Raw genomic sequence first — 11,440 nt, forward strand, 5'->3', positions numbered from 1 at the left:
TGTTGTTAAATATAAATGAATCATTAAAAATAGGTGTGAAATGCAAATAATTACCAACAACGGTGAGCACTGTTTCTGTTTTGTCAGTTTGCTTGTTTATTTTACAAATGTATTCTCCGCTATCTTCTATAGTAGCACTTTTAATGGTCAATCTACAAACACCTGACATGTCTTTGGAAATACTGTAAACGTCGCCATCCTAATTGATAAAATCAAATTTTAATTATATCTTTCAAATTGTTTTAATTTTTTAAGAAGCAAATTGTTACCTCGAGTTTCGTTTTTCCTTTAAACCACGAAACTGTGGCAAGATTTGAGCTAACTGTACATTCCATGTAACATTCGTGCTTCGTGTATCCACTTGTTTTCTTTGAAAGTGGTTTCGTGAATGTATACGTTGGATCGGGTTCTGGAAAAACAAAAAAAAACAAAAATAAGTCTGGCAAATGTTAATACTTTCAAACATAAAATATCAGATATTATAATAATGCAAAAGTAAGAACGTTGAACAATTTCTAAACTCACTGTTCTCGTTTTAAAACATTATATGGTAAGCTTGTAAAAAGTATAATAATGAAACATATTAATTATAATAAATAAAAAAGTCAATGAAATTGTTGATAGTATACCATCGACATTGAGGAAACCAGTACTGGATACGCCACTGATTTCAATAGTATATTTTCCAGTATCTTCAACTTTAGGTCCCAAAATGATAAGTTGATAAGAATCTTCTTCGTTTTTGAATTTGTATTTCGCTGAGGGGAAAAGTTCCTGTTGGGGTGGGTGGGGGAGGAGGACTTTGCATTAATATATATTATAATAGATATTATAATAGATCGTTAAAAATATAATTATAATAAATAATAAAATAGGAAGTAATATATAGATATTTTTGATGATTTTCTTACATCTTTTCGGAAGAACCATTTTGGTTTACAATTCGGTTTAGAAAAGTTAGCTTCGAAGACGACTTTTTTGTCTTTTCCTTCTTTGGCATATTGATCCACCAATGGCTTTAAGAAGGTTTCCGGTTTCTACGAAACAATAATAAATCGATCAATTAGATACAAGGCTCGATGTAATATCGACATTAGAAAAATTCCAAAAATTCGTCGTCTTTTTTCTTTATTTATTTATATTTTTTTTTTTTCTTTTGAGCGAATACGAATCCGTAGAACGACGAAAAAATATTAAACAACGCTGCCCTCTAAATATATTTTTGACTCCAAAGCTCCGAAAAAAAAAACATAAACGACGAGAAAGAAAAAGAAGAAAAAAAAGAAATTGCACCATAGATTTCTTGCAGAACAAAACGTAGGGTGACTAATATTTATTTTAAAGCCTCCACCGCGTCATGCTCGTTAAAGACACAATTGAAAGTATTATTATTAAAGAATTTTTTGTCACAGAAGATCTATGGTCGACGAAGAAAACAGTGCCATCACATATCTCGTCGAAATTTACAATACGTGCTTAATAGATATCGAAGAAGAAGAAGAAGAAGAATAAGAAGAAAAAGAAGAAGAAGAAGAAGATGAAGAAGAAGAAGAAGATGAAGAAGATGAGATATTGTTTAAACGTAAGAAACAACATCGAGAAAGTACAGATAATGGTATAGAGATTCCAATAAAATCACGTAACAATTGTACGTTCAAACTTAATCAAATCAATAATTTGTCTTATTTAATTAATGAATAATATTTGGGAAATATAATTTGGAATCGCTATACCTTCAAACAAAATAAGATAATAATATAATCAATGTTTGTGCTGACGAAATAATTGGATAATCGTATGAAGAATTGTGAGAATGTGATCTATGCATTCATAGAAAGATGTGTTTTATCTGCTTAATAATTTGATAGATTGTGAAAAATAATGAATGGAAAGTAAAGAAGAATAACATTAACTGTGAAAGTTTCCGATAGAGAAAGAAACATAAAGTTGAGGAAGTAGATACCCTTAGTAGGGAGTCTGTAGCGAGAGTAAGAATAGAGTATAGAATTTTCCAAGGCTATCGAGTGATGGATGCGACAGATAAACAGGCATTAAATGTAACGTGAAATCATAATGATATATCACGCCATCGAAGAATAATCCAACCTCCATCTTGGTGAAGTGATGCAGCGTCGGCCAGTCGGGTATTAATTCTGCCAGAGAGGGCCTACGAGATCCACTATTCTAAAAATAATAAAATCCACAACTACAGTTAACTTTGCTGAACAAATTCTTAAGGATCGTCTTAAACAAATTAAAGATTTCCTTTATCTTACGAAAAATGGTGTCGCTTAAGAAGGAACGAACGAATAGAATTATTTTCATTTTATTTCGATTCTCTCTAACATCAATTTAATAAATGAACTATATTTTTTTTTAGTTAGTGCCACAATATAGATAACTCTAAAAAAACGATCATTAATTGATATGAGTATAATGGGATTAAAATGATACAACACTAGAAATGTAATACCATATTATTATACACTTACGGTATTGAGAAGCTAGCATTCCGTTAAAAAAATCAAAGCGCGCTGGGCTAAAGCACAATATTGTGATTATTAATAATAATAATAATAATCTTATAATTAATCGAACAATCAATGATAATAATCAATGATGAAAGCTCATAGCAGGAGATTTCAAAGAAATTTTCGACTTTTTGCTTGAGGACAATTGTCAAAATTCCAAAAAAATATATATATATATATATATTCGGGTGAATTAACGTAAATTTAACGATACAAATAGAAATGGATTGATAATTCACCAGAATACACGCGTAATAAAAACAATAAAAAGCCTGGCAGGGCATTGGTGGTAGAGAGGCTTGATTTCGAGGCTGTTCAACTGGAAAATCAAGGAATGCGAGGAATAATTTGCCTTAAGATTTATCGCGAACCTTTTCTTTGATTCTTGCCACTAGTATCGGCCAGTCGACGATTAGCTCCTGCAAACTTGGCCTGCGATGAATGTCGAAGACGTCCTGCATGCGAGGCACACACACATGACCGTTAATTCCACTCTTACCATTCAAATTTAGGATTTTCAAGGAACTCGAATAACCGATTTTCTTCAGCTTTTTCTTTGCGTGTGCATGTGTGCGTTCTTTTTTTTTTTTTTTTTTTAATCCATTTAATTTAGATCATGCTCAAAAGCAAGTTAATTAATGACAATGTATTTGCAATATCGACAGTTTTGAAAATATCGGTTGCGAGAGATCCTTCATGTTTTTTTTTTTTTTTGTTCTTTTTTTAACAATACGATTTTTACTACATTTAATTTAGAGTTAATGCTTGTTCTCCCGTTCACATAGATAAATGTTACACTTACGCGATGCATTTATAAATTTTCAACCGATATTAATAACATTAAACTATTATTACAACGTTCCCAGGCGTTAGTCGTAGTAACACAGAATGTACAACGTGTATGATGCGTGTGCGTGAAGATTCGTGAGTAAAATAGAAATATGTGCAGTTTTGATGACGGTGATCTAACGAAACGCGAGACGTGTTAAAATAATACATCTCATCCGATTCGTTAATTATATATGTAAAAGTGTAACGTGCGAATGTAGACATACACATATACGAAGCTCAGCATTAACTCTAAATTATACAATGGACGATGCATAGGGTAAGGGATAAGAAAATACAAAAATGTGACCGTATAGATTATTAAAAAAAGGAAAAGGATAAACAATCGTTCGTTATTCAACGTCGGTTATATCTAATAACGATTGAATATTACCAAAATATTTCAAACAAAATGGTACTAGCTAGCAGCTACCAAAAAATGGTTAATATTATGAAAAATGTATAAGGAAAAAGTGATTAAAATTGACACGATTAAAAACTCCGTGCAAAGTAATGCCGAATTTTGTTTAGCAACTATTAGAAATAATATAAGAAAAGGTATAATATGTAAGTGTGTTGTAGACAAGACGACGAAAACGCTCGTAATAGTTAAAATTCTTTCGACGCGCGTATATATATATATATATATATATATATATGTATATATATATTCCGAACCGTATAATATTTTCAAAAGGTAGAATTCGTTTTCGTTTTTAGCAGGAATTACTACATAGGGTTGCTCGAAAACCTTGAGCCAGCTCCAGTTAGGTTCTTCCTTCTTGTCAAGAGGAATTCGATAGATTTCCTGACCCTCCGACAAGATGACTATATCCAAGCCGTCTTGGTACCAGCTCCTTCCATGTAGTTCGCTGCCATGCAGCTCCCTGCCATGCAACGACTACGAGAGTTGTCGAATGTAGATAAGAAAAGAAGAAAAAGAGAAAGAAGAAACAACTGACAATATCATGAAATCTTCCGAAACGTCACATTCGGTAAAAGTACACCCTTTCTTCGAAAGTCTGAAAAAATTGTCAATATGATTAGATCCAAGCTACCCTTCGTCGTACCTTTGGTGCCTTCATTTAATTGACACACATATTTACTTGCCAAACGAATCGGCAGCTTGGAACGATGTTTTTACAACAATAATAATAACAACAACAACAACAACAACAACGATGCATTCATTAATCATTCACGATATTTTTTGTATGCCCCGTGCACCGAGCTGTTAGTGAAGTGTTATTGTAAATATCACATTTCACGTTGGCACGATGCAATGTTCTTTCTTAATTAGATAACATTTGTATCCCAACATATTTATTTGTGCGACTAATTTCTATTACATTTATAATATCATTTTGAAAATCAGCTAAATTATATAAGAATTACGATATAATGTAAAATGTAAGGGATGAAAAAATGATAATTATTACCTTTTCTACTTTCTTCAAAGCTGGCATAGGCTTTTCCACTTCCTTCAAATCTACCTTTTCCTGTTCCGCTTCCTCTCTCGCCCACTTTTGATATTTTCTCTTTTTCAACATTGCACGGAAATCCATACCACTGGCGTCTAAAGATCAATCATTATATATATATGTTACCATCAAAGCCGGAAATCAGTCATTGCAAGTAATTCCTCGGCATTATTATGAATTCAAAGAGCCTTCAGATGAAATCGGAAATAAGACATTTTTTGGAAAGTTTTTTCTAAGCATCGAATATAATACTTTGATATTCTATAAAATTCAATGAGAATGCCGAGGAATTACTAGCAATGACTGATTTCCGGCTTTGACATATATATATAAAAGAGTATTATATTATGTAAATGATACTTACCAGATACGTAGAGCTGCATTTCGGCAGAATCCTCTCCGTGGATATTGCTAACGACTATCTTGTAAGTGCCTTCATCGTTGGGTTTAGTTTTTCTCATACATAGGGTGATTGTATTGGTTTCCGTGTCAGTGAGGAATTTGAAACGACCACCTTCGATGATCTCGGTAATTCCCTTGTAGAATTTGAAGGTCGGCGCAGGCGTACCCTCCACCGCAACGGTGAGGTACGCCGTCGAATCTATTATAAAAAAAAAAAGAAAAAGGATATAATAAAAGTAGCTCAATTTTTTGGGTCACGAATCCTAAACTATTCTTATGTATGAATGTTTTAATCATCGTTAATTAAAAGTACTTACCTTCGACGGCGGAGTATGATTCCTGGACATCAACGATTTGAGGTGGTCCTGGTGGTCCAACATCTCGAAGAGGTGTGCTAGGTTGATTGATTTTATTCTCGAGGTCCGCCACGCTGGGTCTCCTTACGTCCGTGCTTGGACGACGCCTCTGTATTCGTTATTCGTTTATTATAATATAACAGATTTTGATTTTTTCCAAGATAAATATTAGCCAAAAAAACAAGGTAATTCTTTTACGTAAAGCATTTATCGTATCGTAGGCATAAATTAAACGATTCCGTACGAGATAATCTGTCATTGTGCTTTTGTCGAATATTAACGTTTAATAAAATGTATTATTTGTTTTTTTTTTTTGTGTGGATAGATATCGATGTATAGATCAGATTATTCGTACGAATTCGCGTGATCATTTTTTCTTTTTGGTTGTTTTTTTTTGGCATTATCTACGATTAGATACAGCTGTTAGTTACAACAATAAGTCACATTGTTAAATAAGCATTTAATGTCTAAACGTTAGTCACGTAAGTGAATACAATCCCGTTAATGACACTATTATACTCATCCTCTACAAGGATGCCTCTATTAGCACGATAGGAATAATACACAAAGGGTATTGAACTGTTTCTAATGCAAACAAAAACTAAGATCGATCGATGAATTCATTAAAATGGCGTCTCGACGATTAAAGTCGATTATTTCACATTTAATGAATTATCGAATTGATCCTATTACGTTTTTATTTTATAGCTACAATCATTTTCAAGAAACTAGTATAAATGTTCTTGAATTCATGAAGCCGACAGATGAACATATCTACGTAGAACATATTAATTTATACAGGGGTGGTTGGACACACTTGGGTGAAGGTATGCGATGATGATATAGGTTTCTATGTATTTACATATTTATTTGTTTCTGGAGATTGTAATATCTCCTAAACACGCATGATCTATGAATGATAAACGTTATATTAGACGAACATATCGCATGAAATTATTTATGAAATATGAAAGAAGATATGTGTGATTTTCGCGATGATTTGGCGTACTGATAGAGAGAGAAAAAGTGAGAGAAAGAAAGTAAGAAAGAAAGAAAGAAAAAACGAGAGAAAGAAAGAGAGAGAGAGAAAGACAGACATAGAAACAAAAAGCAAAGGACAATTTAATTATCAATAATCGAAATTTGTACAATTGCAAGTTATCGGGGAATGTCATGGATATAATATTTCGTAAGACCACTCAGTCAATACGCCATTATTTGTTTAAAGTAATTAAATTTAATGGACTAACAATAAATTCATTCATTCATTTTATAGTGAAATGTATGCAAAGAAAAATAAGCTGCTGGTTGCTGCTGGTGCTGCTGTTGCTGTCAAAAACGCGTTAAACGTTCGTACATTAAATCGCTGATATTAACTAAAAGCTAAAAAGGGATTTGTTTTATATTCGATTAAGAGTTTTGTTTTCATTTGTTGGATATATTGTTAACACAAATAGAATTAATATTGGTTAAAAGTATATCGTCGATAGAGATCGTCAAATAATTTATGAACGTCCAAATAATTCATAATAATAATTCGTCGTTGAGAGATATTGTTAGATAATGGAAATATATAAATGGAAAAATGTGAAGACAGAAATGAGAAAAGAATGAAGGAAAAGTAGTAGACAGATTCGCGTAGACGGGCTTAACAGTCGTGGGTGGGGGATGTTATTTTACCACTTTTTACTTAGAAAATATCTCTTTTAGTATACCAAATAGTTTTTTTCTCTTTTTTTTTTTTTCAGGATCCAATGAGGATGACAAACAATTTGTAGTAACTAATGTCATCTACCAATAAAATCGTATAATTAAGATTATTTACAAAGTGACAAGAGAGAGATAAATTATATTTACAAACCACGGCCAAGACGAGAATATTATAATATTATTGTTGAAAATAAATGGTGGTAAAGAGAAATATTATAATTAATCATTAATCGAGAAATATTAAATAGTTTATTGTATAACGCCTTGTCCGTGGCACATATTATTATGCATCGATCTATATGATCAGAATAGCATGTTTTATTGTTTTTTTTTTTTTTGAACTAGATCTAATGCGAAACAAATAAACGATGAACACACGTAAGGTGAGCACGAAAATTATCCTTACAATTGTACTTAACGAATATACACGAAATATTATTTATGTTTTATATACACATATAATATATTCAATATTAAATCAAGCAGCAAATTTTGTATGTACAATAAATGACACGATTTGATTGCTACTTGAATCACTAATGGTGGTACATCTTTCGACATAGGGTTGTACGAGTTTAGGGAACACTTCGGAATATTTATATATGATATATACTTTAATAATTTGATAATAACAGATAAAGGATGTTTAAACAAATGTGTATTTAGGATAAAAAGAAAACTAATCTTACCACCATTATTGTCATCCAATTTTCTCAAGTAATTAAATATACACAGATGTATTCGCTCGAATTAAGCAGTATCTGTACAGCGGGCATAACGATTAATTTAACGCAGTAGTATGACTCCGTATTTAGTCGGACGAACGTGTCATATTCGGCGTAGGTTCCATTCATTTGAAACCTTCGCGATGAATTTTTTCATTTAGTTCGATCTCCGACAAAGAACGAAGTCAAACAAAGATCATTTTAAATTGTTCTTTCTACAAATCAGTATATATATATATTTATATAATGCACTCATCAATGGAACAAAATAAAGAACAAATGAAATGAACAAAAATTCTACTCGAGATAACGTGCGCGACATATTCACGAGGAATTTGTTGCTAACCTCTTTCTCCTGCAGTTCACCTGGGCGCCCGTACTTATTCTGTTCGTGGTGCATGAAAAATAAAAAAAATGTAGAGATAGAAATAGTAAGAAAGATCAATGGGGGTCAGGCTTGTGGTCTGGTTGGTGGGCCATAGTCGATCGTCACGTATCGTAACCTGTCCGAACAATAATAATAATAAAGAGAAACAAAGAAGATAAGAAAATGATGTAACATCATCGTGGTATCAAAACGTTGATATCCTTATCGAAATAAATCAAATAATAATTGTATCTGTCAAAGGGGGTTGCGGATGGTAGTGTAAGAATGCGATAGCAGCGGCAACGATAGTATAATCAGCCCCACAAAATTTAGCTGGCTAAACAAAAATGTTACAAAATGATTATTATCATTATTTTCGTCTCGTGATAACGTGTCGTTACTTTTGGCAAGGGGTCAAAGGGCTGAGGGTGGCAGGGGCTTATGCCATTCGGCATGTTTTTTTTAGTTATCATTGTTACTTGAAACTTCATTATTTTGTTTTGATTACACTTTTCGTTAAGCTGAGCATGTACATTTAAGAAATGGAATCACGTTCGTTTTGCGATCCAATTATATATCATACATGAATTGCAATATGAAAGAAAATTAATAACAAATTATCGATCTAAGGATTTCATATACAATAAAAGATTGATTAAGATTAATATCATAATTAAAACGCCAAGCGGAATGTGATTCGTGTGTGATTGTCGATAAAAATTCAATCGAAGGGATGAAGATTGCGAAGAATAAGAAATAAAATACATAAATTATAGAGGGGGTAGTAGGGGGTAAAATAGTTTATGGTTCAAAAGTGAGAAACAATAGGAATAAGAAACAGAGCAGCTGTAAAACGATAAAATAATAAAAATGTTGCAGGTGATGGTACTTGGTAGGTAAGCTTTGTGTTATAGCGAACACAAATCTCACCTTAGCGTCCAACACCTCCCCAGGTCGTAACTTTCCCAACTGTAAAAAAATCATAGATGCGGATATAAGCATTCGACGAAAAATTTTTCCCGTTAGAAAAAAATTCTTCTTTTTGTTTTTCTTCCGAATGAGATTTTCACAAAAATCTATCCTCCCTCCCCCCCTCCCCCCTCCCCCCCAATCGTTAATTGATAAGAATTCTATTACGTAGACACGAACGAGTGTTTCGGTGTTAATGTCTATGCTCAAATTATATCATTTTAACAATGTAAAATAACCGCGATACGAGAAAAGAATAAAAATATAGGATTGATAGATAGAATTGTGTTTGTGTATTTGAGGAATACGACGAAGAAATAAGCAAATAGAGAAAATAGAAGAAGAAATTGAAGAAGACGGCACAATAAAAGAAAAGAAAAGAAAAGAAAAGATATGAAAAGAAAAGAAAAGAAAAGAAAAGGAAAGAGAAGAAAATAATTAAATGATACCTCACGAGAGAGGAATGGACATGGACGAATAAAACGATGGAAGGATTCGTTGTAAGACAAATACAAGGTGATCCTTGTTTGCTATTCGAGGCTCGTTCTTACCAGAATATTAATTAACGATATTATTAAATGTACGCTATTATACCGATATAAATGGGATTAAAAATCAGTAATACAAATGTATTCGCATTAACGTGATAACGCTTGGATAATTATCATTACGAATTGTTACAATTTCGGATTGGTTTTTTTTTTGTCCCTGAACGCATTTTTCTAATAACATTTTCTAATAATAGAATATTTTGCGTTCTAGGATTATACGATTGTAGCAAGTACGAGGCGTGTCAAAGACAAAATTATTCGAAAATAAATTTATAGAGTATGTGTATAATTTTAATAAAAAAAAGAAAAAGAGATATTTTAAACATTGAATTTTCGCGTGCATACGTAATAGACGATGATAATCTGATGAAATCATCACCATTTGTCTTACATTTTGATTAGTATGAAATTAATAGCGACAAGTTTTCTTAACTAATCAAAAATTAACGAATGTTTCTCTCGCGTTAACGCATTCTTACTACAAGGTATTTACAAGATGACATGATTCACGTGACCAACGGTGATCCTCGTATGTCTTAAACATTCGTTAACGCCAATGAGTGTCTTTTTGCAGACAATGCTTGCCAAAAAACTTGATCTATGAGTTAGAATTGTGGGATTGGTTCTTTAGCCAAAAGAAATTTGAAACCTTGCAAAAGAATGATGATGACGAATGCACCGGACACGCCTCGTCCTTTTCGATTTCTTCTTTTTTTCTATCCTCGATATTGTTATTATTATTAATAATATTTTTGTAATAGTATAAGTGTCATTATTATCGAGTTTGTAATGCACACAGACTCGGTTCAGGCAGCAGATCCGTGCCAGGTGCAGTTGCATTTTATAATTTGGGGTCAATAGTTTAGATTATAATCATGAAAAGACAACATATCGAAATAAAATTAATTCGATAGTAAAGATTCCTTCCTATAAATCGTCGTAAAATATATAGACAGATTTGAAATTTGAAATTACGGATAAGTATCAGTAGAAAGGAATCTTTTCCTCGAACAAAAATTTCATGCTTACATTCCATCGACGTAATCGTAATATCCGATATATTCCAAAATAATTTGCTTCATATGTCGACGTATGCATGCTTGAGAATAATTTAATATAAAATACGTTCACATAGTGAGTAAATATTAAACAATAAATATAGTATTAAGGTGCAGGCATATATGGACGAAAAAAATGCAATTAGATTATATTATTATTATTATAATAATAATAATAATTTAATTATCAATATTCTTGTCCACAAATATGTTATTAATATATAAGTCTCAAAGGGAACTATAGACGGTTAATAAATCTTTTGAACAATTAATTAGAACTAGTTGTACGTTTCGTCCCTTACTGGGGACTTCATCAGCAACTTGATCATTTACAGTTCACGTGTCCATACACATAATCTTTTTTACAGAGTCATACATTTCAATAAAACTTAACATATTACAATACAATTTGATCCTAAAACACCTTATCTTATCACACGTAATCAAATACTGATTCTATCT

At 32.0% G+C, this 11,440-nt stretch overlaps 1 protein-coding gene across 1 annotated transcript in view; it reads right to left on the bottom strand.

Moving 5' to 3' along the window:
* The window catches only part of LOC106788674 (twitchin), a 68,504-nt gene that overhangs the window by 28,926 nt on the left and 28,138 nt on the right, over positions 1 to 11,440 (bottom strand). Inside the window, exons 32-40 of the mRNA XM_014752138.1 lie at positions 9,331 to 9,369; positions 8,380 to 8,418; positions 5,560 to 5,707; positions 5,205 to 5,441; positions 4,799 to 4,935; positions 912 to 1,037; positions 630 to 774; positions 270 to 409; positions 55 to 199 (exon numbers count right to left, since the gene is read on the bottom strand). Coding sequence (XP_014607624.1) covers positions 55 to 199; positions 270 to 409; positions 630 to 774; positions 912 to 1,037; positions 4,799 to 4,935; positions 5,205 to 5,441; positions 5,560 to 5,707; positions 8,380 to 8,418; positions 9,331 to 9,369 — 1,156 coding nt within the window. The remainder of the gene's footprint in view (positions 1 to 54; positions 200 to 269; positions 410 to 629; positions 775 to 911; positions 1,038 to 4,798; positions 4,936 to 5,204; positions 5,442 to 5,559; positions 5,708 to 8,379; positions 8,419 to 9,330; positions 9,370 to 11,440) is intronic.

Source organism: Polistes canadensis, unplaced genomic scaffold, assembly GCF_001313835.1.
Source record: "Polistes canadensis isolate GaletaPanama2010 unplaced genomic scaffold, ASM131383v1 scaffold_148, whole genome shotgun sequence".
In the NCBI taxonomy this organism is placed as follows: Eukaryota; Metazoa; Arthropoda; class Insecta; order Hymenoptera; family Vespidae; genus Polistes; species Polistes canadensis.